Source organism: Porites lutea, chromosome 6, assembly GCF_958299795.1.
Source record: "Porites lutea chromosome 6, jaPorLute2.1, whole genome shotgun sequence".
Classification (NCBI taxonomy): domain Eukaryota; kingdom Metazoa; phylum Cnidaria; class Anthozoa; order Scleractinia; family Poritidae; genus Porites; species Porites lutea.
In genome coordinates, this window is record NC_133206.1 from 11,925,302 (window position 1) to 11,953,216 (window position 27,915).

General features: G+C 38.7%; 5 protein-coding genes across 5 annotated transcripts; 3 read left to right on the top strand and 2 right to left on the bottom strand.

Moving 5' to 3' along the window:
• Window positions 1-1,628: 1,628 nt before the first annotated feature.
• LOC140941890 (complex III assembly factor LYRM7-like) lies at window positions 1,629-3,049 on the bottom strand. Its single transcript, XM_073390893.1, has 2 exons — window positions 3,029-3,049; window positions 1,629-1,922 (listed from the first exon to the last, which is right to left on the bottom strand). The coding sequence occupies exons 1-2, from the start codon at window positions 3,047-3,049 to the stop codon at window positions 1,629-1,631; spliced, it is 315 nt and encodes a 104-aa protein (XP_073246994.1).
• Window positions 3,050-3,131: 82 nt separating this feature from the next.
• Window positions 3,132-4,304, top strand: LOC140940972 (uncharacterized). The gene has a single exon (XM_073389931.1). The coding sequence runs from the start codon at window positions 3,139-3,141 to the stop codon at window positions 4,243-4,245; it is 1,107 nt and encodes a 368-aa protein (XP_073246032.1). The 5' UTR covers window positions 3,132-3,138; the 3' UTR covers window positions 4,246-4,304.
• A 2,575-nt stretch (window positions 4,305-6,879) lies between these two features.
• LOC140941026 (decapping and exoribonuclease protein-like) lies at window positions 6,880-11,589 on the top strand. The gene is made up of 3 exons (XM_073389973.1): window positions 6,880-7,351; window positions 9,030-9,405; window positions 10,441-11,589. Exons 1-3 carry the CDS (start codon window positions 6,960-6,962, stop codon window positions 10,882-10,884), a joined length of 1,212 nt encoding a protein of 403 aa, XP_073246074.1. The 5' UTR covers window positions 6,880-6,959; the 3' UTR covers window positions 10,885-11,589.
• A 555-nt stretch (window positions 11,590-12,144) lies between these two features.
• On the bottom strand, window positions 12,145-15,220 carry LOC140941027 (G patch domain and ankyrin repeat-containing protein 1-like). The gene is made up of 2 exons (XM_073389974.1): window positions 14,225-15,220; window positions 12,145-12,603 (listed from the first exon to the last, which is right to left on the bottom strand). Exons 1-2 carry the CDS (start codon window positions 15,141-15,143, stop codon window positions 12,335-12,337), a joined length of 1,188 nt encoding a protein of 395 aa, XP_073246075.1. The 5' UTR covers window positions 15,144-15,220; the 3' UTR covers window positions 12,145-12,334.
• A 217-nt stretch (window positions 15,221-15,437) lies between these two features.
• On the top strand, window positions 15,438-18,373 carry LOC140940459 (uncharacterized protein C16orf52 homolog A-like). Its single transcript, XM_073389434.1, has 3 exons — window positions 15,438-15,689; window positions 17,248-17,460; window positions 17,559-18,373. The coding sequence occupies exons 1-3, from the start codon at window positions 15,587-15,589 to the stop codon at window positions 17,747-17,749; spliced, it is 507 nt and encodes a 168-aa protein (XP_073245535.1). The 5' UTR covers window positions 15,438-15,586; the 3' UTR covers window positions 17,750-18,373.
• Window positions 18,374-27,915: the final 9,542 nt, after the last annotated feature.

Genomic DNA, 27,915 nt, shown 5'->3' on the forward strand with positions numbered 1-27,915 from the left:
ACCTTTACAAACTGCATTTATTTTTGTTCTCGCCAGGCAAAGACCAGTGGACTCTTTTTTTTTCGTTCTAAGAGGATGAACTTTCAATGATTGGCCATATGGTACACCAGTATGAGAGAGGTGCAAATCTAGTGTATTACTGGTACTTTGTATCCTTGTGAGTGACTTAGATAGGCACAGCTGAAACTCTCAGAAACTTGTTAAGGTTTAAAACAAAATTCATTTATTCCTTTTCCATTTTACCCACAAAGAATTCAATTATGCATTTGCTATCATATGGGGCATTAAGGGATCATAAGGACACCTGCTTTATTGGCGCGACTCAATTCATTTTAACCACTAAGAAAAACCAAAAAATCAGCTGAGTAAGAAATGTCATTCCAAGTACTTTTGGCATGATGCCCTTCAAGGCCCCTTGAAGGGCATAGCCTAGTTAAAGAGCATAGTCTACAAGTAAGCTGCCGTTTTCGGTGACGTCAAGCAGTGCTTTCCCCACAACACAAAGATCTGCTGTATGAGACTACCCTAAGCACGGGACATTTATTAGATAGGGGGTGTCACTTAGATCATTTACGGTACCCATTTACAAGCAATCTTAACCCCTAAAAGGTATGAGACGAAACGCACTTAAATCCCGTCAAGCCCTCTCTTAGGCTAGGGACAACGAGGAACTGAGTTCATTACAAATAGGAACTTTCAGACCTTCACTGCATTCCAGTCTGGGGTGCACTCACAGTGAAATAAGGTGGGGACAACTTCAAGCATATCACTATATTTTGTCAAATTATCCTAGCATTAAATTGGTGCCTTTGTTCACAGCAACTGGGAGCAAGGTACCCTGTGAAGGTAATAATATTGGTTCAGCTTTTATCATAAGAGAGTACTTTCAGTATTGATGTGAAAGAAATAGCTTCAAGTTGATTCAATTAATATATGCAAAAATTATTTGTAAATCAGAAGCCCAATGAGTCTTATGTTAGCAGGGGGATCGGACTAAAACAGGACATGGTAGCACAGTATGAATTGAATAACAAGGTCCATAATTGGCTTTCTAAGGAGAAAGAAACGTCCTTTAATTGCTCAATTCTTTACAATAACAGTCTGTACTGTTCTTTTTTTCAACATCCTCACAATTTTTTCAGAAATTTGTACAAAGGTGCAGGGTTACTGGATCTGTAGCTCATTCAAAGATGCAAAATAAAAGGCACCTTGGCTTCATTTCTTCTTCTGTTGTACAACTCTTTGCTCCCAGTAGATTTGTTCTTCAATGAAAGTCTTTTTTCCTACCTTATGGGTAGGCTTATGTCTGTTTTAATGCTTGAATCTATTATATGTCTTTAGCGATCATTTCTTAGCCTACCACTTAGCCAAGTTAAGAGCCCTAAGCCACAAACCTTGTTTCAAAGTTCTCAACCAGGTTTTACTACAGTGAAATGCAAGTTTACAGCTACCAAGGTCCATCAGAAAATCTTTTGCAGTCTTTGACCATAAAGCCTCACATGCTTTGATATCTTCAAGCGCAAGGTTCCTCTGACAGTTTGAATTCCTTGCACAACATTTCCCATGACAAAATTAATAATGTTTCCATGCTTTCTAGCCCACATAAAAAAGGTTAAAAAAGGGGCTGTTTATTTGTTCTTTTTGGATGGAAGTGGGGCATTGTTTTGAAGTTCTGTATGCTCTGTAATCTTCAAGCGAACAGTTCCTCTGTTGGTTTGAACTCCTTGTACGACATTGCACCTCAAAAACTTCTCAGCACTTTCTGCCTCAGCTAGAAGCTCTGCAATTTTTGAAGGATCAGTCTCATTTTTGTGTTTTGCAAACTCAGTTCTTATCCTGTGCTTGCCCGCCTCCGAGGCCTGTAAATCTCCTTCAAATACTTTGAGTCTTGTTCTGTGAAGTAACCGGTAACATGATAACACCTACAGATATGAAGATAAAAGAATTATTGGGGATTCAGATCTCTTCAAGGTAGGATAGAATTGCCAGCCCAGCGATAAAACCCACTTAAAAAACAGCTCCAAATTTCATTCCTTCACCAAACTCAAGTAACTTCGTAATTTTAACATCAGTTGCATAATCATAGTTTACTTTTGATCGTTTTCCTAACTCACATGCTGTGCTCTCAAATTTTTTTACAATTTTCTATAGGATTTAATGGAGCCAAAACAAATAATAATGTTATAAATTAATAATTTGGGGAAATAAATACATTTTACGCATCCTACTGATGAACAGTATGACTTGTAGATATTTTTAGTGGCAACAATAAATATTTTATTTGCCTTCTGTCTCCTTCTGGTCAACCTTAATCGAAACTTGCTGCAATCAAAAGGGTGATGTACATGTACTTTTGACCTAATTCAGAATGATGCCAAAAAAAGTTAATGACCCCAACCTGATCTCAAGGGTCTTCCTTGTTTTCCAACTTAGAAGAAGAAGGGGAGGAGGAGGAGAAGGGATGGGAATGAGGTTGTCAATAAGCAATAAAAAAACCTGCTGAAAAAGGTTTTCCCTGAGTACCACAGGATTCCCAAGTAACACAGCATTCCCAAGATTAAGAGTTGCTTTGCAATCAAGGCTGTCACTAGGATTTTAAGTTCCCTGCTACGTGTAAGTAGTGGCCAGGAAATCGAAGAGCTAAAAAGGTCTTTTGGTTCTATTTACTCTTTGTTTCTTGTGAAAGTAGCCAGGGAAAATCCCCAACCACCAGTCCTTACTGACGGCCCTGATATTTAATGATTATGTATGCATGTTTTGACTCTCTTCATATTAATAATAGATGACTGTATGGGGCTGTACGAAAATCTTACACTAATACTATTCTCAGCTCTGGATAGCTATCCACAGACCACAGCAGAATTTGGAATTCGAAACATCACAATTTATCTGTTTGTACTGGAAGATCTTCAAATTCAAACAGATGCCACCTCCCCCTTAATTGCCTGGATAAATCATCTCAGTCTTCAGTTCTCAGAGATTCTTTACGATGTTCAAAAATAACTAAATTGGTTCATTTCCCCCTTACCTTTGACCTCAAGACGCTCATTGCAGGCGAAGGAGAAGGCTTGGTCGCTAAGGATATCGCAAAGTACTGGTACTAGCTTCGATCTCAGTCCACTAGCGGTAAAACACAAGATGGCGACGACATCGACAAAGAAAGCAAGGAAACAAATTTCTCCACCTATTGGTCCTCGCAAGTCGGACAATTCGTCCGGGAGCACATACAATATTTGGTATAATAAGAAAGTTGGCGAAAGGATTCATTCGAGGGAAAAATTTAAGGCTAGTACACGATGCAATATTTCAAAAGACAGCGGGGAAACAAAAGGTAGTTTAAGGCAATGGGATGGAACTTTCCTGTGTTTAAAATTTGCCAGAGGCTGTTGCCCATTTGGACATGAATGCTCATGGATTCATGGTTTGCCTTCCGATGAATTTGATGCAAACTTGGAGGCGACAAAAGACTGCTTTGGTAGAGAGAGGCACGAAAATGTCCGAGAAGATCAAAGTGGGGTTGGTTCGTTTTCAGCCGACCCGCAAACAGCGAGGACTCTTTATGTTGGAGGGATATCTGTAACCCCTGATATCCAATCCATTGTAAATGAACACTTCAGGGAGTGGGGGGAGATTGATAATGTGAGGGTATTGCAGTCAAAAGATGTGGCATTCATCCGCTACAAAAAACGGTCAAGTGCAGAGTTTGCAAGAGAGGCCATGCAGAATCAATCTCTAAACAGTGGCGAGATCTTAAATGTGAGATGGGCAACAGACGATCCTAATCCATGGGTTCAAAAGCGAAAAATAGAGAGAAGCAAAGAGCAGCTGACTAATGCAATTTTAGAGGACTATGATGGACCACTGATAATTCCTCAAACAAGAGATATATGGGGTCCTCATGAGAAGCGTTTTCGAAAGAAAAGTGACTCTGTGGACCCTGCAGAGGCAGTAGGTTATTACCCAGATACTGATTATCAATATGCTGTCTCGGATTTTCAATCCAGCTTACAGGTCAATGATATGCTTTCTAAACCAGTGATAAGCTACGGCACAGCAAGTGATGCACAACCAAAAACTTTATCTGATCTTGTTAAGTGGTCAAAAGATCAGGCACTTCTTGACAAAGCAACAGAACAATCACATTTAACAGTCAAGAAAAATGCAAATGAGGCCAACAAAACTGAACCAGGAAGTTTGTCTCTGATTTCTGCCTATGATTCCTCAAGTTCAGATGATGAACATTAAAATGAGAAAAAAGAATTTTTCACAGCCAGGTTCATTATACTGTGTGATACTTGTACGTATTTTCCATAAACATCTTATTCAATTAGAAAAAGCACGGTAAAAAAACAATGTTCCATGATGTTTTTCAGTGTCTTTATGACTGTCAAACAAACTAAAAAAAAAATTAAATGCATTTATTATTATCCTCTCCACTTACTGGGCTTTTAAGGTGACTCGACCCAATTTTTATGGGGGGGGACCATCCTACTTTGAAGCTCTCTGGTATCCCCACCTTTACTTTTATCGTAAGTCTAACACATAGAATGGATAACATATAGATCAATCTACAATATAACATAAAGTTTTTGGCGATCGGAGTAAATGTCACGTGGTTATAATGCCACACCCCTTTGAGGTCTGAGTCGAAAATCTGCTGTTGCCAGCATTTTTTCGTGAAAATCTCTTGGCTACACATAGTGTGCATTAGTGCCTTACGCTGAACAGAGTTTCACCAAAATTGCAAAGACCCAATTCGAGAAATTCAGCGGTTTCCAAATTTAGATCATAATTTATGCGAAAATGATAAGCAAACTTTACACGGATTATATCTAATAAACTATGAGATTCATCTCTTTATTTTGGGCATCGTTATAACAGATGGGTCCTTGCAAGTCAGCAAAACGCTTTAGGGCCTTGTTAATGCGCGCGATTTCAAGCAAAGCAAACATATAGAAATTATAATTTTCGCTATTTGTTGACGTTTGTCAGCGTTTAAGAGTCCTTCTCACGAAAAAAGCATTTTCTTAAAAATTCGTAGTTTTTTATCCTTCAAATTTTTTCAGGGCCACAATTGATTAACTAACTACCCGGACTCTGAATTTCATGGTCATTGAAAAACTGTGACATTATCTTCTATGAGCCCAAACTTGAGTAAACATTGAAGATTTTTAGCGTTTTGGCTGAGTTTGTGCTTTGGGAGTTGTCTATTGTTTCTTGTTCAGCACGCGTGCAATGACCACGCTTGGCTGACTTCCGAATGCTCACCGAGATATTCCCGTCACGACTTGGTTTAATTATTGGCTTGCATTAAACCTATGAAAAAATGATATTTTTTTAATAGTAAGTAGATTTAGTGTGTAGCACTTCTTGATTTTTTTGCAAAGGCACAAGAAGCACGAGAATTGATTAAAAATTGTGACTTAAACCTCTATGTATCACGCGATGGCCTGTCTCACTGTACCAAAATTATTATATCTCGGTGAGCATTCGGAAGTCAGCCAAGCGCGGTCTTTGCACGCGTGCTGAACAAGAATGCTGTATAATGACAGACTAGAAACAATAGACAACTCCCAAAGCACAAACTCAACCAAAACGCTAAAAATCTTCAATGTTTACTCAAGTTTGGGATTATAGAAGATAATGTCACAGTTTTTCAATGACCATGACATTCAGAGTCCGGGTAGTTAGTTAATCAATTGTGGCCCTGAAAAAATTTGAAGGAAAAAAAACTACGAATTTTTAAGAAAATGCTTTTTTCGTGAGAAGGACTCTTAAACGCTGACAAACGTCAACAAATAGCGAAAACTATAATTTCTATATGTTTGCTTTGCTTGAAATCGCGCGCATTTACAAGGCCCTAAAGCGTTTTGCTGACTTGCAAGGACCCATCTGTTATAACGATGCCCAAAATAAAGAGATGAATCTCATAGTTTATTAGATATAATCCGTGTAAAGTTTGCTTATCATTTTCGCATAAATTATGACCTAAATTTAGAAACCGCTGAATTTCTCGAATTGGGTCTTTGCGATTTTGGTGAAACTCTGTTCAGCGCAAGGCACTAATGCGCGCTATGTGTAGCCGAGAGATTTTCACGAAAAAATGCCGGCAACAGCAGATTTTCGACTCAGACCTCAAAGGGGTGTGGCATTATAACCACGTGACATTTACTCCGATCGCCAAAAATTTTATGTTATATTGTAGATTGATCTATATGTTATCCATTCTATGTGTTAGACTTACGATAAGAGTAAAGGTGGGGATACCAGAGAGCTTCAAAGTAGGATGGTACCCCCCAAAAAAACTGGGTCGAGTCACCTTAAGGGATACTGAAAAAGTATTCAAATGGGAGGTAACAATTCCAACTGGCAGGAGGCAAACCAATTGGCTACTTCACAAGCGTGGCCAAAGATTTGTACTCAGGACTACCAAGAACAAATCCAGCTAGTGATCATACAGGACTAGTGATCATACAAAATAATAAGCTTTCATGGAAGGCATTACTGTTCACAGTCCTCTATTTTTCCGTAAGATCATCGAGATCGAGCGCTTTGCGTTACGGGCTACCATCTTGCATGAGTGTCAAAACTACCTAGGGGGTGGGGGCGGTTTGGGAGGAGGCGAGAGAGAGAGCTATAATCCCCGACGCCCGCCCCCTCGGTACATTTGAAAATCAAGATACCCGTGACGGCCCGGGTAAGACGTGGTATATCTAAACGATCTCACGAAAAAATAGGGGACTGTGAACAGTGTAGGAACGTATTCAAAGGGGGAGGGAAGAGGGTAATTTTGGTGGATGAGAATGACGTGACAATTCTCAAACTGTTCGGGGGGCGGGGGGGTCTGTTGGAGGGCGCACTTCCGTGTTGAAGGTACTCTCACCATGATCCTTTTCGTACCGAGATTCAAAATGGCTGACTTGAAAGGGAAATTGTAACGCTGAGTACAAGAGCGAAATATGAAGCGTTCTGTAGATCAACCAGAAGATTTGCATTCAAAAAGAGCTCGACCCGATACCCCTAAAACAAAGAAAACCTTCACTGTCACACCAATCAAAGCCTTTCGTGGAGAACTCCCTTTCTATCGTCAGCCAGTTGAGGTCGGGTGCTTTTCTCTCGACGAGAACAGAGGCTTTCACGATGACAAACGACAACTGAGGATTTTTAGTCCTCCTCACAGTGTAGACTTCGATCTGCGTGCAGGGTATAAAGAGTTCGTTAAAAGAAACGAGGATGAAAAGGAGGGACTGGAACATCTGTTGCAGTGGACTAACCGCCATCGGGAGAAGTTTGAAGTCATTCAGAGTCCTTCTGCAAAACGGTTTCCAAGCGAGACACCCTCTAGCACAAAGTAAGAAGAGTATACTGGGTATCATTTAAGTAAAGATAAGAGATGGAGGCCTGCTTCACGAAGCCCCCTTCAGTTAAGATATATTCTAAGTATTTTTCCTATATAAAACGGCAGCCCCTTGTTATGAACTAATCTTAACTTAGGGAGGTTTTGGGAATGGTGATTTTCGTTTTTTAGAAGAGGGAACTAAAAGTTGCATCTGTTGTGACAAAGAACTGGGATGTGCCAAGCAAAGAGAAAGGGTAGATGCTACTCTTTCATGAGGGTAGCAAAGGGTTTATGCGTGACTCGTGATTAGGCCCAAATTTAGTGTGTGACGCGTGAAAGTTCCTAAAATAGGAACGTGATCCATGAAACTGGTTTTGCATCTGAAGCATGATTTATCTTATAAGATGTGCGGGACTCATGAATTATTTTTGGCATTTTTGGGATTGAACAGGGCCTTTGGTTTCATTCTTTGCATTATGTTTTTGTCTTGGTTAATAAATATTATTATTATTATATTATTACTACCAAAAGACCCCATGCGACCAGTGACCTTTGGGATTAATTTGTCCACTTCGGCAATTCTTGTGTTGCTTTGTTTTTGCGTTAAAGTGAGTGAATTGCCCTAACAAAAGGCCTCGAAGGTAACAGTTGCTGTAGCCTGCACAGCAGGCACCGGTTTTGTTAGGGCGAAGGGAGAAATTCTGAGGACACGCGCACACTCGAGGGGAAGAAAGTAGTAAAACTAAGCAAAAAACTAACCTGCGCCTGCCACGTAGGCTTAAGTCGCTAGCAGGTAAACAGAAACCACATCGGGGGCTTCGATTGTCATCAATTTGAACGCAAGATGTCCGGAAACACAAGTTTCCACATCCATGACTGGTCGTTAACGCCCTTTAAGATCAGCCCACCAACACTGTAATGAGAGAAGTGGGTAGAAACTGCGGTAGTCAAATAAAATGCAAATTGGGATCCATGATGGCTGTGTTTCAGTTCTTAGCCCCTTTGATTAACAGGTGAGATTCGTGACTCTGTGAAAATTGGTTTATAATCCATTTGATACGCAAAATTTTTAAAAATTTTTATGTGAAACGGGACCATGATCCCCTTTGCTACCATCTTTCATAGTTTCCTTACTTTTGCAGCCATTGGTTAGGGGTCATAGGTGTTTCAAATGGTGCAACGTAGCTACATGGCTATCCTCCTTGGAAGGCTTTGTGAGAGACCTTTTTTGTGGCAGGGGAGTGGGTGTTGGTCCAGGAGTAGTTCCTGTTTCTAAATATTGTTTTTGTTCTTCAAAATGCAAACCTCCAACCACTCAGAAACATTAAACATCTCTTTCTTTCAACAGTCAATAAGCCTCTGTAGTGGTTGACATATTTATAATGTCAACACAGGTGATGTTTGAAAATGAACTGCATGTTTAATGTCTTATGACAGTGGCAATTTCAAGAGTCTACCCAGTAAAATCTTGTTTTGGGTGTAAACCTGCCAGGTTTTTCAACATTGAAATCCCTGCTAAGAGCTCAAAAGATCAAAACAAACATTGCTTTCATGTATCTTCTTGGTAGAAATATCTCTTAGTGCCAGGAAAGACTTGCTTTTTGCTGACTATTAAATACCTGTTAGAAAGTAGAGAAGTTTGTTGAAACTTACTATAATCTTAAAAGTTGATATAAGTGTTGTTTACTAGCTTACACACAGATTTCATAACATGGCGAGGACATTTGACAAAGATCATGTGCACTCCATATGAGACAAGAGACACCTGGGAGATGGCAGCAACCCTACACAATGGAACCATCTACATTAGTGAGATAGAGACTGAAGAAAACAGAGAGAAGCGTGAAAATATGGAGGAAAAACACAAAGAGATGTGTTACTGGGGTTATAACTTTGAAAGCTATGTTACGTCACCTGTAGACAAGAGTCGTCATTGCAAGAATGGGGCAGTAGCAAAGACAGAAGGCTGTGCCAGTAATGACAGTGAAGCTTTTATCACAGTGATCAGAACCAGGCTGGGTAAACACTCTTTAGTGTTTGGTGCTGAGGTGGACTGCTGTGCCAAGGTTTGTTTTTTGTACATAGTCAAAGCTCTTGCAAGTGGCCACCTACGCAATTCGAAAAAGTGGTCATAACTTGAGCTGGTTGCTTACGAGAGCTTCAGAAACTCATTGATAATTCATAAAGAAAAAACAAGTCAGGCAAAGCGGTTGCTAAGGAAATGACCTTGAACTTTCACAAATACAAATACTGGACTGTCAAGATCTTTATTAATGAACCATTAGTGCAGTATGCAGTTTCATTAAAGTGTTGATTAAGTGGTCGCTTATGAAAGCTTAAAAACAAAGGAAAAATCCAGTTGGGTAATCCCAAAAGTGGTCACAGTTACTTACAGGAGCGGTTGCTTATAAGAGCAATTTCATTACAAAGTTTAAGTCAAAGTTCAAACAGGGTTTTACAAAAGTGGTCGTAACTAAAGCTGGCTGCTAACGAGAGTGGTCGCATAGAGACCTTTGGCTCTAGTTTGTATTGAGACATTTGAGAAATTATTTAGGAAACCTCGCTTCTTTCAAAGACAAGGTGGTTATGACAGTATACAGTGGCTGATCCAGGGGAGGGGCCTGGATGACCTACCCCCCCCCCCCCCGCCCCCTTATCTGAAGGTCTGGACCCACCGCTGGTATATGTTGAAAAATGCCTAAAATATTTACTATCGGTTACAGTTTTTTGCTGGCCAAGGGCTTTCAATGTAAATTTAGTAATTCAAAGAAAAAACACCCAAAATTATAAGGGATAAAGGACTGCTCAACCACAAGGCACATTATATGGTTACATCGGATACTACAGGGAATCTTATTTTCTCTATAGATTTTTCTACAAATACTGTATAAGGGTCTGTTTAAGTTTGTAAATGCATACCAGCATATATGGCTGCTAGTTATCTTTTAACAAACCATATTTAAAGATGCAAGAGGCAGTTTACAAATTCACTTGCAGATCAAGGCCATAAATGGACAAGTCTGTATGTATCTACTATCTTAAACAAACTCATGTGAACTTACTTTAACAGTTTTCATTTTTTTTATCACAATATACTGTAGGCAGAAGGTGATGCACCAGCAAATTACATAGAGCTCAAAACCTCCATACAGCCTCATCACCACAACCAACACTACAACTTCAAACGCTACAAGTTAATTAAGTGGTGGGCACAATCATACCTTGCTGGAGTGCCAAAGATTATCTGCGGTTTCAGAGATCACCATGGCCAAGTCAGGGAACTTCAAACATACAACACCTTAGCCATCCCTCGATTAGTGAGGGATGATGAGGGCTTGTGGGAATCCTCCATCTGTCTTAACTTTCTGGACAGATTTCTTGAGTGGGTGAAGACAGTAGTTGTAAAAAGTGGTCCTGGTGTTGTCTACTTGTTCTCCTGGAGGAGCCCTTTTGAGGAAGTAACTGTTTCAGAGGTTTTAGATGGGTCTCGCAGTGTACTTCCAGATTGGTATTTGGAGAGCTTTGGGAGTAATGCCTCTCCTTAGCAACACTGCATACTTGTAGCTTAGTTACTTACTTTGGTCACTCATTAACCCTTTATGCCCCAGTATCCACACAAAATGTACAAAATCTCTTGACTATCTCTATACATTTCCCTAAAAAATTAGTTGAGAGAATTTGTTGAAAAATCAAATATTTATAATTTTCTAGCTAGTGATCATTTTATTAATTCTCATAACCTTATTTTTGGATTAGGTATTGACATTTTTAGGGGAAAATTGAACTCTTTAGGACTTGAAGGGTTAAAACAAACCATGAGCTGGTAAAAATTATATTGAAGAACTGTGGTTTAGATATGAAGCAAACACATGTAACTACAATCCTGGCCAAAACGTTTTGCGATACCTCCCCTTTTTCACGTGTTTTTGTATGGAATTTGCGGTTAACCTGCAATACAAACTCTTAAACACAGCCTTAACAAGATTTTTCCCCCACCGACCGGCCCCTGAACAAAGTTGAGGTCCTTAACGTTTGCAAGACAAGTAAAAGGTGTTTTGAGTTATAACACCCAACACTGTTCAGGGGGGAGGGGGTCAACTTGAATTACATTTTCCACACCTAAACACAAAGTGTCCCAAACGTTTTGACCAGGATTGTAGATGTAACTAGTGCTAGGCAGAGGGAAATGTCTGTGAGTAAACTATTGCTGGTTTTGATTTTGTTTTTAAGTGGATTTTTGATTTTTTTTTTTCAATCAAAAAGCTTGATAATGGAAACACAAACCATTTGTAACTTTAGTTACTATGGAAACAAGTCGATATTTTGGACTCGTCAAGCCATATGATATTATATTAATTTGCCTTTGAGTTCTCATATTCCTAGGTATATTTGTACGTGTAATCAAATGGTGACGAGTGAAATTAGGGAATGACATTTCATGTGTGTTTCATCCAAATTCTAATAATTACCATTATGAGTATACCATTTTGATTATTTTTATCATGAGTGACAAATTACGCTCACAATTTTAGCCATTTTGTCAAAAGCAACATTGTAATTTCACAACAACGCTGTAAATTATGCAAAAAATAACTACATATGGTGAACATATGGACGTTTTGTTTACCAACCAAAAATTTCAGTGCTAGCCACTCTTTTAATGTGTTTAAACACTAACTTGCACTAAACACTGCTGTTAATGCGTTATGTTTCAAAAAATCACCATGGTACCAGGTTTCTTGTAGTTACAGGGATGTTTCTTGTAGAAAATAGTATGTTTCTATTATTAGCATTAGTGTAACAGATAAGGAGTAAATACTTTTATTCAGGTCATGTAAAACGGTGACAATGTAGCATAATGTTAATATAAAGATAATTTACGATTTGGTAGGCATCTACGACATTTCGATGCTTATTTTTTATTTATAGCTACTAACAGCATTCTTCAAGTAGCTGAAAAAAAGGGCAGTCAAATAGTATGCCAGTAAATAAAATTTATTCTGTGTTCATATATATCCTCATGTTTCTTTCCCAATTCTTTTGTTTCTTTTCATTGGCTAGCCTTTCTCTTCGACTGGTTTTTCTTGGCTTGTTTACCTCCTTGTCTTTATTGCTAACTTTTCTCCTCTTCACAGCAGTACGGTCATTTGGACCAAAGTGCGTTACTCTTGGCTGTTGACGACCCTTGCTACCTAAACCCAGACGATCTCTTTTAAGGACTGTCTTAATGGGAAATTTTCTTCCAGCTCCTTCTGGACCTAAACCTGTTCAGAAGGGAATAAATTAAAGAATGTCAATTTTTGGGGGGGTAACACTATGTTTCACAAGTGTGAAGCCAACTGCACAATTTTATGGACTTAAAATAAAATTTGAAATGAAGTCACTATGTGACTTCCCACCCGGTGTTTGGGAGGTCATAGGTTCGAATGCAGTTGGAGACTTAGATTTTTTTTGTCCCACGCTCATGACATGCTGATTATTTCATTTTCACATTTGTTTCACCGCGCTTAAAATTTACCATCTTTCATTCTTTCACCACACATTGAGACATCAACATCGCTGATCCTTGCAGTATGCAGGACGCGTGTCAAATATGAACTTAGTATATTATGGCCTCGCTCTCCATGGCAGAGTTCTCCATAGCTTAAGTGGATAGAGCGCCCGCCCAGTGTTTGGAAGGTCATAGGTTCAAATCCTGGACTTAGATTTTTTTCTGTCCCACAATATTGTGACATGCTGATCATTTCATTTTCACATTTCTTTGACCGAGCTTAAAATTTACCATCTTTCATTCATTCAAAGTCACTATTATTAGATATTTTAGAAGGCAAATTAAAGTGTTTTGATTGCTTAAAGTAAACAATTTTTTTTTCTAAGAGGACAAAAAGAAAAGACCTCTGCCACAATGGAGAGGTTTTTGTAGATTCTGTTCTACGAGGAGCCCATTACCGTACCCACTGTAAGAGCAGAGCCTCCTCCTTCTAGATCAAGGAGGAAAAAAAAGGAGGCTCTCAATGAATAATGTCAAGCCTTAGAATTCACCCTGGCCCGAACTTCTGGACTAGTCAATCTTGTTTTCTCTCAACAAACTGGTTTTGCAAGCATGAGCATCCAACTGTTGATAAACCGATGATCATAGTTGGGCCTGCTGAACCAAGCACCAGCCATTAGGCCTGAGTTGAAGACTTTATCATAGCAACATGCAGAGCATGCTCAACAAAGATCTTACTTGATTCATGAAGAGGCTTCTTAAGTACAGTCGAACCTCTGCTAATGGTCACCTCTCTACAACAGCTACTTTCTTCTGTCCTCAAGGTAGCCGTTGTAAAGAGGTTCAACTGTACACCAAAATCAAGCAAGCAAAAGCAAGGCTCGACTGGCAGGGTGCCCATTACCCTGAAATGAGCTCCTTCTTTACCAGGAGTTGTATGTGTTCCTGGGTTACTGTACTTTTCATAAGTTTTACTATGTTCTTGTTATAACTGCAGGGTTCACCTATTTCCCATTTTTGGTTACTGTTAGGGGTTTTGACCAAACCCCCTAAAACATCCTTAGATCTTCCCCAAAACATTTCAATACAATGTCTTTTTGATACAGGTTATTTTGAAAAATTTTGCACAGTTGGCTTATAGAACAAGGAATATTCATGCCATATGTTTTTCTTGGTCACATGCTAACTATACTTTGAGTGGCTGAAATTAATACGCAGTTTTGCCACCTAAGTTCCTATCAAAATGACTTGTTTCAAAAGGACTTTGTATGGAAAAAAACGGTTTCCTCCCAAAAGCAACCAAGTTTGGATCTTGTGCCCCTTTCAATATTACTTCTGGAGATTAATAATTAACTGATCAACTGCAAAAAGAAAAAAGTTAGTAAAGAACAAACCTTTGTCATCATTCCAACCAGATTTTAACATCATTTGATACCCAACATTGCCTTCTGGGATATAATAAAATGTCTTTTGAGGCTTGCGTTGTATATTAAACAAGTGAACTGTGGATCCCTTATGTACCTTTTCATCATCTGTAAACTCTTGCTCGCAAACTGAGCACCAAAATTTTGTTTTCTCAGTGGAATGTTTATTTTCTCTCAGATCAGCTTTCCAATGTTTGGATTTGATGCAACCATTATAGGACCTGAGAAGTTCTACAATGTCAAAATGTTTAGCAACTATAGCAAGATCCAGTGCAGTTCTTCCTTGTAAGTCCTTGTGAAGTCTCCAATCAGCACCTTTCTCTAAGAGGTATTTCACAACATGAACCTGCCCACTATGAGATGCACACATCAAAGCAGTCCAGGAAAACTGGTCACACACATCGATGTCTATGCTATGAGATGAAAGCATATCTTTAACTTGTCTTAATCTTCCTTCCTGAGCATATTGCAGAAATTGATTTACAATTCTGTGATTTGAAGAACTTGAAACACATTTATTTGAAATTCTTGATCTTGAACAGGGAATTTTGTAGTTCACATCGTTACATTTACTGTCACCATCAAAATCGTCATTACCATCTTTAGTTCCACTGGGTGATATTAAATTATTCTGTTTGTATTTTTCGCTTTTTGAACTGAGTTCTTGTTGAGTTAATGCCTTTGCATAGTCAAAACCTTCTCTATTAGAGCTTTCAGAAGACAAAACAGTTTCGTAAAATGTTCTTGCTTCCTCGCCGGACATCTTTCCACATAACTCATCACATCTTGAATTTCCATCTGATGTGCATGTAAGGTTCTCAGATTCTTTGGCCTTTGCTGTAACAAACCTCTGTAAAACGTACGAAAAACTCATTTCTAGGACAGACATTGATGATAGCACACTGAAAATCCCTTTTGTATGAATTATTTGACTCAATAGTATCAGAGCCGTGACTTTTAAAACAAAGGACAGAATATTTCACTTAACGTTTTCTGCCATCTTGGTTTTATGCAACGTAACCTCGTTTCTATGGACCTGAAAACGAGGTTGCTAGACGACATTCTGGTATTCACTGCGGAGTTTTTCTGCACCGTTTGTCGCGATTGCGCCGTACTTAAATTGTCTTCGATGTTGGAACAGAGCATACAAGAATGAGATAGCTCTTTTAATGACTGGTGAACTGTTATCAAGACGGAGATGGATGACGCGAATTTTATGGTTTAATGTGAATATTGCTAAATTGAACGTGAGTTATTCGATGCTTTTCGAATGACGCACTGATTTTCCTCGAGCCGTGGTAAAATATTGGCGTTAAAACAGTTCCTAACATCATGGATAAATTCGTAATCGTTGGGGGATTTTTATGCTTTGCGGCCGATGTATTTGCAATCGCTTCGCTGGCGACTCCGGAATGGGTTGTGACAGACTTTGCTGGTAAGTTGAGCTGTAATTAAGAATTGAGCGCAAGTCAAAAATAGCGGTAATAATAATATTATGAATATGGCGCAGATTATTTGAGCTTAAGTACATGTTTAAAAGTGCATGTTTTACCTTTGTACCAATTTTTTTCTAACAACAAATACTCATATCGTGACCATCACAAGCCTTGACTGCAGCAGGAATCGTTAATTTCTCAAAATGCCCACGAGTTTTAATAGCATTATCACATGCAACCATAATGTAAGCTTACTTTGTGGGTAATCTGCCTAATGATTTGTAATTTTTTCTGCAAAGTTTTATTATTGACTTCATTTCTAAAGGACCCTCAAATATTCCTGGTCAATGTCGACAAACAAACTGAATCACCCGGTGGGCCGGGGGAGGGGGAGGAGTGGGGATGGGGGAGGGAGGACATCCTGTGAGCAGGGTGAGAAAAGGAGGCTCTGCCTGAATTAGCCTGTGAGCAAGCTCTCCTATTTGGACGAGTGAAGCAAGTCTCGCGAGAACACGCGAGCGAGCGGCGGGGCCACAAGGGGCAGAGAAAAGGAGAGGTTGCAACGATCTTGGCCCCTCGCTCGCGCATTCTCGTGAGGCTCACCCAAATAGGATAGCTTGCCCGCAGGCTATGCCAGAATCGCATCAAGCTTTTGAAATGGCTGAAGTTGAAATTTCTGGACTAGTTTTCTCTCAACAAACTGGTTTTACAAGTGCAAGTATTTGCGTATTGCAACCAATGTCGCAACTGAGACGATGTACCATGCGCCCAGCTATTGGGCCTGGGTTCAAAACTGTATCGTCGCAACATGCAACACATGCTTAGCAAGATTTTACTCATTTCATGTAAAATCATTCTCAAATACCCTGAAATCGAGCAAGCAAAGGAGAGACTCTGATGGCAGGCTCGTGGAGGGGGGAGGAGTAGGAACCTTTTACATTAGAGAGATTAAGATTCACGTTTATGCCAAACAGCAAACGTGAATTTGTACCATGTGACCAAGCTTTTCCCTTAATTGTCCTTAAATGTTTATTACTTCAACTGAAAAATAAGTAGTTTCATGCCAGTTTTATACATAAGAATCAATTGTTCTGGACAGTTTTTATCTGGTTATTTTCTATTCTGAGAATTTCTCAACTAGAATCTGACATTTGCCATTTGGCATAAACGTGAATCTTAATCTCTATTATTGTTTTTTTGCCATCACATGAGAAGGTGGCTATGTTGGTTGACAAAATAAAATGCATGTGATATTATGACCACATGGTACATCAATAGCTTACACCTTCAATCATGCCAGGCAAAAGTGACAAGGATCAATGGTAGATCTAGACATTGAGATAGGTGGGGGGAGGGGTGGGATAGGGTGCTCATCTGGATGTTGACATAAGGGCGGGGCAGTCAGGAAAAAAAAATTCTGGAATATGTGGCAATTTGATTGTAAAATAAGGGGGCTCCTCCAGTATATCTACCACTGGGTATTAGGCCCTGTTCTTTCCGGTTTGTTGCTCTATGGTCTTGATAGTCAAAGTGATGTGTCTACCTTAAATATTGCAGGTTCTGTTCGGCTTGGTTTGACTGTCATGTGTCAAAAGTCAGATGGACAGCCAGAAGTGTGCATCACCCCTGAACTACCTCAAGAGTGGCTGGCCACACTAGTTTTTATGATTTTGGGTGTTATAGCTTTAACACTAACTTGCTGTTTATTAGTCTTGTCACCTTGGAAACCAACTATCGTTGATGCAGCAAAATGGATTGTTTTTATTGGAAGTAAGTCAGTAAATTTATGTAGTGTCAGTCTGATTTGGCCAATTTTTCATTCACCCTTGCCTTTTATAATATTTTTTCTTACTTTTGTTTTGGTTTAGTGATTGTGTTCTGCCTGGCAGCTCTGACATTTCCACTAGGATTTCAAATGCCTGAAATTGGTGGTAGACCATACAAGCTTCCACATGGCACTCATGTTGGACCATCATTCTTCCTCTACATATTTTGTATAGTTTTCACAATTGCATCTGAACTATTTATATTCAAAGTTTGTCCTCTCTTGCTTAGATGATCAATAGGTTTTCTGTTACATTATTTTGTTGTTTTACTTTTTCCTCCTTATGATAATGGACACAGTAACAGGGTACTGCATCTCCTTGAATAAGTGGCATGCACCAAAAGGCTTATTTAAAATCGAAGCAAAAACAAGAGTGCTTATTTTAACTTGGGAATAATACTTATAAAAGAACTATGTAAGCATTTGGACCTAGAGACAACTCGCACTCACTAGACAGTGATAAAACTGTATTCTAGATTTTTGATAGTGTAGTTAAAGTTTTAAATTTAAAATAATTTTGTGAAAGGGAGAAAGGAAGGAGGCTTGTAACACCTGTACTACTGTATAAGTGTTAGGAATCAGCTAAGATTTCAAAATCAATCGTTCAAAATATTTAGAATGACCCGGCCAATCGATCATTGATTATAAGAATTGTTCTTGTTATTTTTCACCTGTCTGTGAGTCAAATCAAATGTTGGTTTTATCATAATACACAAAACCAAATGCAAACAAAACTAGGGAATTCTGCAATGCTGTGTTTTTAAACATGGCAAAAAGATGTATGAATGTACCAGAAGGGGTCATCAATGCATTATAGCTGCATCTTAAGTCCATTAAATTAGACAACTTTACACAATTGTTAACTTTTGTCAACAATAATATTTATCTTTCTTTTAATTGTTCCGCGATAATCTATTGAACATTTTCTATAAATGAATTTTTTACCATCTTTATAGCTGAAGGTTTTCATAGAATAATTGATTATACTTAATGATCGGAAACCACTATCTGTGCTTTTGAAGGTAAGGGAGGGGGTGGGGAGAGGATACTTCATGGGGTTATTTATTTGCTTGATTTGCTGCAACTAGAAAAGGGTCTTATTTGGGGAAATACAGCACTAACTGCTGTAGCCTTTACCAGTCTCCAAGATGGTAATGAAGGGAGATCGTAAAAATTGATGCGATAAGTGCCCAGAGGCTGAGGAAAGAGACTAGCACCACTGCCCCTCTCCAGATCACGTCTTTGTGTTCCCCACTATCTAAGAGCCTGGCAAAGGCTATAACTTTGGAACTGCTCTATACATTGGGCTACTTAAAATTTTGTGAATTGTTGGTACAGTTGACTTTGCACTAGCTTGATCAGGGCCGTAGGTAGTACAAGGCAAGACAATGGACCTGCTTCATCCTCATAGTTCATCTCAAAATTCCAAAAAAATTATGTTCCAATTTGAGGGAAGGCAAAATAATTCTAGCTGAATAAGATTGATTGTTCTGAAGAAATACCTAATGAAAAATGCTAAAACTAGCAAAATTACTTATACTTTTAAGCTTTCATATTTGGATTCAGGGTTTGCATTGACCTTGGGTTATCTTAACTCAGCTTTCTCAGTCTCGTCCCAAATGATGTCATTGTTTGCAGACACTCTAGCTTGAACTTGACAGATTCTAAGAACATGTTTACATGTTGGTGGAGGACCCCAGGAAGGTGAGGTAATCCACCTGTCCATGTAATCTCTCATGTGGTCACCCCATCTATCATGTAAACATGATCAAATTAAAATGAATGACTATATGGACAGGTGGGTTACCCCACCTAAGTGGGTTACCTCACCCATCTGGGGTCCCCCACCTACAGACCCTAGGAGAAAAGGCATACAGCAAGCAGTCTATTTTTGGACCTTCTTCAAGGTGTCTCGATCTTGGATGGAACACTGTGCTGACTGGAGTGTTTGATATAGCTTCCCAATTGATCATTTATTGTTGAAGAAATTGAAAGTTAACATTTGTTTAATGTTTTGGTTATTATTATTATTTTTTACAACAACGACAACAACAAGTTTATTTCAAATTAAGTATAGCTTACAAAGCTTGTGCCCAATATCCAATACCCAGACCTTTTTCATACTCATGTTTTCTAAGTTTGTTTTTTCCTCTTCATGAATACCGTAAAAGATCTAATGGATGTCCGGGACATTTAATGAATTTAACGGGTCCAAGAGGGGGTGTTTAATAGATGGGAGATGTTTATTCTCATAACCATAACAAGCTTAAAAAAACTAAAATGCTTTCAGCAAAAATGTCAAGAATTTAAAAATAACGGAATATCCACTCCAACATCATTGATACGTTTATGGTGTCTAAAGATCCATATGGCTGTTTCAAATCTCAACATCATTTCAGAATCCTTGCTTAAGGTCATTGTTGCCATCATTAGTCTATCCTCACTTTGAACTTGACATTGAACAAGATACAAATACAAACCACTGCTACTCAAACAAGAAAACTGAAAAATTGAATGATTTTGCTCTCTAGTGAGAGCATGTGATTACATTATTTTTGCGCTGGCTGAGGAAATCTGTTTTTGCCCCTTGGTTTTTAGGCTAAAAGGCAATTAAAAATTCCATCAAGCAAAAGCAACCGCTTTACACAATATTATGCTGGAAATAAAAGACCCATGACACAAAAAGGCTTGGTGTGACACAAGTGTCTGGTAGGGCTTCAAGGATGGAAAGGTAAAAACCAACATCATTCAAAATTTGCTTTATATACATTTTATTTTACTTCATTTTGTAACAGTTTACTTCAACTCCTTAACGGCCAAACCTATCAAAAAAGGAAAGTACAGCAAATTAATGACACAATGGCAAAAAAGAAAACATACAAGGCAAGCAAAACTATAAAGAAATCAAGATTGTGAAGAAGCAAACTAAGAATAGTTGTTACTTTGCCGAAGATGTTTCAACTTTCCCTGAAAATAATTTCAAGAACTAATCCCAGTCAAAGTGAGGTGACAATCAGCAATTTTGCCACTTTCAGGGGAATATTTGCCACCTACTTAACATTTAGGCTATGTAATAAAAATATATATCGAGTGAAAACCACACAAATTTAGGCCTTTGCCTCCTGCTTCTCTGGTTACTTTGCCTACTGACTGCAAATTATTGTTGTAACTGCTGGGAATAGTATGTTAGCATCTAAACAACAAAGGTCTGCTGAGATAACTCGTTAAGAAGCAGTCAGTTTCTCACACAACATTTAAAAACCCACTTTTTATCTCAAAAATAGAAGGGGACAGGTGTTTATCCATGAAAAGCAAATAATAAAGATCAGCAAGGCATTATGTATGCTTGTTAGATAAGGTGAGAGAAGACCTAGCAGCTCAGTAACTGTTTTTGAACTTTGCGGCAGCAAAATTTCTCTTCTAGTGAATGGTGCAAGTACTTCTCAGGCTACATTCACATGGCACGGGATGCACTTTTGACTGGCTCAAAATTTGTGCCTTTACTGGTGATCTGTTCACACGGAACCACCTTGACCATAAAAAAATTTGGGCAACAAGTTGTTCAAAGTTCTGTGCGAACAGAGCAAAAATATTGAATGGCCCTGTTTGAATGAAGTGTTCCGTCAAATTTTTCAACCGGTTGAAAATTCATCAGGTCCCCTGTGAACATAGCCTAAGAATGACTGTCACATGACATGACATTACACAAAGTTATACACCGAATGCAAATATGGTGCATCTCTCGGTCGGCCCGGGTCTAGTTGCGCGAAAGGGAGGCTAGTGAGGCCTCGATAGTTTTGTTTTGACTGCGCGTCTTAGCGATTCAGTCGATGAATATGGTTTCCTTCGAGTTGTTACGTGCTTAAGACCCATCAAATAGGAGATTTAACTCCAGCAGAGACAAAAGTTTATTATCTTCGCTTTGCCAAAGTTCTTTACGAAGAAAGAAATGGATTCAAGCGATTCGGCGCGGCGAATGGAGGCACTCTACTATCACGGAGTTATTTTTTAAAGGAACGAAAGTGTGCTCGCTTCACTTCAGAAGAGAAGACTCATGAAACTATTACAATGGGTGAATAACTGAAAGATTCATGGTTCCATTTCAAGTTTGCTTTGTCCGCTCTCTTACCAAGGAAAGGTAAATATCCTCGAGAACGAGTGAATCCCCCGTCGCGATTTACCAATCTTTAGGCGCTCTCAGGGGCACAACGACAAACAACAAGGGTGAATGTTTTTTCACAGTCTTCACGATCCTGTGTTCAAGAGTTTGAGCAGTGCCATAAAAGAAGCAATGTTTGGAAAAAACGCTGTTAGTTTATCTCGAAACCATTCGACAAGTTGCTACAATAGATCACGCCCAAGGTCAAATACAACGCTCGCATACTTGCACGCTTTTTTTCTTCCAGAACCTTTTTTCTTCTTCTTACTTTCTTAGTTTGCAACGGTTCCTCCGTTAGTTTTTTCAGTGCATTTTGGTCAAGGACTGTTCTTGAAATATGTCGCTTTCTTCTGGTTCTTACATAGTTTCACAGGCCACGCTTGTAGGATTAACCGGCAATTGTTATTGTTGTTGTTATATTTTAATGCAGCTGTTTTCAGTGTGAAATCTAAAAGATCTTACGGTCCACCGCGGATGCTCCCGTTCTCGAGAATGTTTACCTTTTGTTGGACAAATAACAGACCATGCAAACATCTTGGAACAGCACCATCTCTTGTGAAAATTATTTCATTCAAATACTTTCGTGAGTCTTCTCATCTAAAGCAAGTGAGCGAGCACAGTTTTGCTGTAAAGTGCTTCCCATCGCCGCGCCGAATCGCTTGAATCCTTAAGTTTCTTTGTGAAAAGATCTCGGGAAAGTAAAGGCTATTCCAGCTAGAGTAAAATCTTCTTTTTGGTGGCCCTCAAGCATGCAACAACTCGATGCAAACCATATCGATCGACTCAATCGTTAAGAAGCGCAGTCAAAACAAAACTCTCGAGGCCTAAATGGCCTCGCTTTCGCGCAACTAGACCCGGGCCGGCCGAGAGGGCCGCCATATTTGCATTCGGTGTATATCACCTGAATTTCTCTTACTAAATGCTTAAAATTAATATACTTATTACAGAGAGTACAGTGCCCCACAACATTAACTTATGTTGGGCACTCCACAACTATGTAGGAAGAGTGGATCGTTGCAAGGGCTATTAAAATTGAGAAAAAAGTTTGGCAAATATTAATTTTTCCAAGAATGCAAAGTAACAAACGCATGAACAGGGCCCTAAAAAAGTCTGGAGGTCTGGGACAACTAAATTTTCATGCCAGACAAGTAACTTTGTAACAGCTCATCAATGCTTTATTCCCAATGGGCAAAGTCCAGGCAAGTTAGTCATCTTTTAACTATCTGTAAATCATTAACACCCACATGCATTCAATGACCCAGGGCAAGCAACATGAAAGAATAGCTTTTCTAAAAGACCAGCTGGAACTCATGCTTCTTCAAGCCCGGATGCACTGCTTTTGATAACTGCAGAATAATGAAGCAGATTCAAACAAACCTGGAGGCAGAGACTGCTTGAGTTTGTCAGCTTTCTCTTTGTCTTGAATGACCAAAGTGTAAAGATAACGACTGCATCGCACCTTGAACTTAACAGTATCTTTTATCTTCTTTATTTTCACAGCTATGTACAAAATAAAAGCCCTCTTAAAAGTGGGTTTAATAAGGAGTGGATGAAACATAAAAGTCTAGGGCCAAAACACTACGGAAACAATTCAGGCCTTGCACAAGATAACATAATGATCACACATTCACCAAAAACTTTACATCATACGTAACTACCTAAGGTGGTCTACCCATTTCTACTGATACGCAGCCACCTTTGTAAACAACCCTCCAAGTTGCGACCATTTTGGTTGCCATGGTGCCTAAAATTTTGGAGCTGGCGAATTGATTTGTAAAAAGTCTCCCTCAACCAAAAGAGTTGGAAATGGCAACGGAGCAATAAAATGCCAAAATTTTCCCACAGCCTTGTGGTTGGAACCTCTTGTAAACAAACAAAAACATTTTTGGGGACGACAGTTTTGTAAAAATATATTTCATTTTTTTTCTAACCACTTGTAGGGATTTGACTGGATGAATGGAAGATCTCTAAACTGCTCTATGTGCTAGTAACATTACTCAGATCATACAAAGAACTTTTAATATTGCAACATCTACATACCCTATTTCCTCAAATAAGCACTGTGGTACTTATTAAATTTTTCACATCTCAAATGGAGCACTTATTGGAAGGCGACACTTATTTAAGTAAATACAGTATGTTATAACTCAGAAAATGCATATAATAAATACACTTCCAAAAAGCAGATGTGCGTTGGGACACCTACATGGTTTCACCTCTGTGGTTTGATTCTCATATGCAAATGCAGCACTGCTCAAAAGTAAGTTGACAGTCACTCGCGTCTCCATCCTCAAGACTCAAGAGTGATACACTGTATATGCAGAATAAATCTTCGAATCTGAAAATGTTGATTTACGCTTATTGAAAGTTTGCCGAAGCTGGCAATTCAACCAGTTAAAGAACACCGCACCACAAGCACTGATCATCTGTGCGAATTTGCGAATGGCTAGGTGACTGAACAACATAAAAACAAAATTAATTCCGCATAGAAGCCTGGCTTCTCGAAACTCGAGACTCGATCCTCACATCACAAAACTCGAAGTGTTCAAGCTTAAAGACGCGAGGATTGAGTCTCGAGGATTGAGTCGAGACTGTCAACTTACTTTTGAGCGGTACTGTACCTCCTGTAGGCAACAATTAAATCTGTGTATTTCGGGTTGTTGCTTGCAGGAGGTTTGACTTTAAGCACTTCGAACATCATGGCAGAAATTATTCAATTTGTCATTTTTACAACATAACAAAGATGCAGGAAACACAGGACTATCAAGTCATGTATAAATCTCTTTCAGAAATGCAGTTTTGATGTGGTAATTTATTTTGCAAGTTCTCCACAAAAAGTAAAATATGACAAACCTCGCTGTTTACCACTATTCAGAGGTCAAAGATAGATTGCAGAATACCCGGGCCAGTAGGTAATATCTAGCTAACTTAAAAAACTGCTCCCGCAGTCCTGCAGTCGTTCGATTTGCATAATAAATTCTGACATCGATTGCAGGAGTGCATTCTGAAAGAAAACAAGTTTACTTACATTTGGCATCCTTCCGTCTGGCGGTTAGGAGAAAATCTTTGATTTCGTGGATCTGTTTTGGCTGCAAAAAAAGTTCTAGAGTTAAAATTGAAACAAACAAACGTATAACTAGTACAAGTTCATATTCTCGTAGCCTTTATTAGTATCCTAATTTTAAGAACGTGAAAAAGTCACTTTAACACCAAAAAAATATCAAAAAAGTACAACTAACCATTGTGAAAAAAAACGTGATAGTGATGGACAGACACCTAAAAGTATGAGAGACAATTTGTGAGTAAGGGTTTGTTACCTAAATAACAACAATCAGTACCATTTTTAGACATTAGGTGACTAAATTTTCCTAAAGCTTTCATATTTATTGGAAAAATGAAGAAATTTTGCAAGGATGACAAAGATGAAGCAGGATTACTGTCATCATCATTAACAACCTTCCAGTCAAGCCAAGATGGAAGTCCAAAGAGAACGGCTCCGGAGCATGCGCCTGTTTTTCACAGCGGTTTTTCTCTATAGACACACAACGTTATGAACAGGGGGGGGTGATGAACTCGTCAATCGCTCCTATAGGGATCGCGCGGCGGATGATCTTGGCCATCGTGACGTCACGAGAAATTTATCCCGTGAACTTTAAGTGGTTTCAGCGAGCGAAATTGTTTCGTGGTTTCAAGAGGTAAAAGTCTAGACGTTGCGATGAAACGACCGAAGGTATGTGTTTATCTATCAATGCTATATAGTAAAATTGCAATATATTCTAGGAAAGAGCATTTCCATCGTAAAAAATCAAGAACTTCCCGAGATCGACCAGATGGTACAACTCATACCCGGGCGTCTTTAGAGACGCATAACTAAAGAGCCCAGCAGAATTTAGTCTCGAGAAAAACAAATGACGTTAATATGGTATAGGTCTCTCAATTAGTGATAGAAGTGAGCCATCTAATAAGTTAGCAAAAATGATCAGTGGGATAAAAGTCGCAAACCTCAGGGATGTTTACAAAAATTGCGAAAGTGGCGTGGACAGGTCACGAAACATAGCGTCATGATGTTCATACTACACTATCAAATTGTGTAAACAATTTATTAAAACTAAACAAATGTAAGAAGCAAGTGTTTTTTTTATAGAATATGGGCTATAATCTTCAAGGGTTTTGAAAGGATTTCCTGTTTGAGTCAAACGTATCAAACTGTTAATAAAGCGTATTGAATCTAATCGTCGCGCGATAACCAAGGATATTATAGCTTATTATATTGCAACTTTTCACTATAAATTACGATCATTTTGTCAAAACATTCATTGCTCATGATGGAGATAAGTTCACGTTGCCTTTCTCTTTACTTCTTCGCCCCACAAACAAAGGAGAACATGGTTTTTAACCTGTAAATAGTCAAACAGAATCTATCACTAGGGTAAAGTGCCGTGAACTAAAGTTTTTGATCAACATCAACATTTTTAGGGCTTTATGCAGAGAATCCAGGAGGAGGAGCCATAGAAAGGATGGGTATGTAGCTTTGCCTTAATCGCTTTACAGAGTTAATAGAAAAAAAAAACTAGAAAAAGCCAAGAAAACGGACACTAGTAAGCGTTTCAATCGTGTAATATTGAAAATGTGTTTCCTCGGGCGTCCGCATCTTAAAAAGTGAGGGGGGGGAAATTTCTAAGGATATAAAAAATTGCAGGATTTTCATGCGATGAATATCATCACCCTTCTCACACTTTTAAAATATAAAAAGAGACTTTTTTATGTTACATTTTTTCGGTTTTCCTTTTTGTGTAGTTCAATAAAGACACCAAAGTTCAAGAACGACAATATAGTTCAATAACTACACGAGTTCAGAAAATGACACGAGTATCAATGTATGTTTATTAGGTAATGTCAAGGCAGGGGATCTACTGGGAGTGGGAGTGCAGGGGCATCAGTTTAATTTTCAATCATTGATGCTTTTTAACTTACCTGGACTCCATGCTATTGTCAGTTACATCAAGTGACACTGTCCAGTTCCAACAATTCGGGGCCTGCTCGTACAGTTTTATCACCCAGCTTGTACAGTTTTATCACCCAGCTGATGTAGCTTTGTGGTAATTTCTTGGTAGGCATAACTTAGTAAAGACAATCATTCCATGACTATAGGTGTTGCATTATAATAGCTCTAAAGCCCCTCTTTAAAATTTGCCGTTGTACTGCCTCTGCTAATATATTTTACATAGCCTTGCCATTGCTATGGTATGATTACAGATAGGTTGACAGGTATTCATTTAGCTATTGGTTTAAGATTAGAAACCAGTCTTTGGATTATCTTGATAGGTTGCTTGAAGTTACAAAAATTTATAATTCAAGGGAGAAATATTTTTTTACCGTTGCTTGGGGGGGGGGGGGAGGGTGGTGTTTGTGGTTTAACTCACCCATATTAATGTGAAGTTTAGGGAGTAGGCAAGGAAAACCATTATAATATCTGATTTAAGAGATGCTTAACAAATAATTAGGGATTTTACGTGATAATATTGCCTTTATTGATTTTTTTTTTTACTTTTGTATATATAATAATCTCTTTTTATCTGACTGATTTTATAATTAGGTGTTTCCTCGGTTGGGAATACTGAGAAAAAACATGCAGTGTATGATGGAGGAGGTGCTGCTTACTGGATGTCTGTAAAGATCTAGTATAATAGATTCCACGAAGAGAGCAGTGCAGTGCGGGAAGTGGAGGGTGTTAGATGTAGTGGATTCCATGGAGCAAGAAGAGACCATACAGGATACGAGAAATTAGAAGAACCAGTTTCCTTTTATTTTTTATATACTGAACAAATGTGTTTTCTTTCTTGCATAACAGGTCTGACTTAGACTTGTTTACATTTAAAAACTTTGCACATCGACTTTGATTAAAAGAAACGGTTTGTTATCAATAAAATTTTCTTACACTGGTGTTTTTCTTTTACTTCTTCTTTAACTTTTTGGTCTCTTCTAGAATTAGCTGCCCTGCCATTAGTTGCAGTTGGGCAGCTACCTGCTTAGCCTCTATTACTGTATTTTTAATTTCTTTTGCTTTTTGTCTTAACCTTTCTTCTTTTCCTTTCAACTCTTTCTCTTCTCTTTCAATTTACTTTCTCCTCTCCTCAATCTCAGTGGTTGCCAGTCAGCTCCTTACTTCTATTTCTTCTTCCAGGGATAGCTGTAAAAATGAGTATCCCACCTCTTATAATCTGTCTATTATTGTTAACTT

Bases quoted from the DNA above. Each gene is read 5' to 3' on its own strand.
- LOC140941890 (XM_073390893.1), bottom strand. From the start codon at position 3,049: ATGAGCGTCTTGAGGTCAAAG. The intron at 1,923-3,028 runs GTAAGGGGGAAA...TCATATCTGTAG, and splicing joins TGAGCGTCTTGAGGTCAAAG to GTGTTATCATGTTACCGGTT.
- LOC140941027 (XM_073389974.1), bottom strand. From the start codon at position 15,143: ATGTCTGTCCTAGAAATGAGTTTTTCGTACGTTTTACAGAGGTTTGTT. The intron at 12,604-14,224 runs GTTTGTTCTTTA...CCTTCTGAACAG, and splicing joins TGGTTGGAATGATGACAAAG to GTTTAGGTCCAGAAGGAGCT.
- LOC140940972 (XM_073389931.1), top strand. From the start codon at position 3,139: ATGGCGACGACATCGACAAAGAAAGCAAGGAAACAAATTTCTCCACCT.
- LOC140940459 (XM_073389434.1), top strand. From the start codon at position 15,587: ATGGATAAATTCGTAATCGTTGGGGGATTTTTATGCTTTGCGGCCGAT. The intron at 15,690-17,247 runs GTAAGTTGAGCT...TAAATATTGCAG, and splicing joins GGTTGTGACAGACTTTGCTG to GTTCTGTTCGGCTTGGTTTG. The intron at 17,461-17,558 runs GTAAGTCAGTAA...GTTTTGGTTTAG, and splicing joins ATGGATTGTTTTTATTGGAA to TGATTGTGTTCTGCCTGGCA.
- LOC140941026 (XM_073389973.1), top strand. From the start codon at position 6,960: ATGAAGCGTTCTGTAGATCAACCAGAAGATTTGCATTCAAAAAGAGCT. The intron at 7,352-9,029 runs GTAAGAAGAGTA...GTTGTTTACTAG, and splicing joins GAGACACCCTCTAGCACAAA to CTTACACACAGATTTCATAA. The intron at 9,406-10,440 runs GTTTGTTTTTTG...AATATACTGTAG, and splicing joins AGGTGGACTGCTGTGCCAAG to GCAGAAGGTGATGCACCAGC.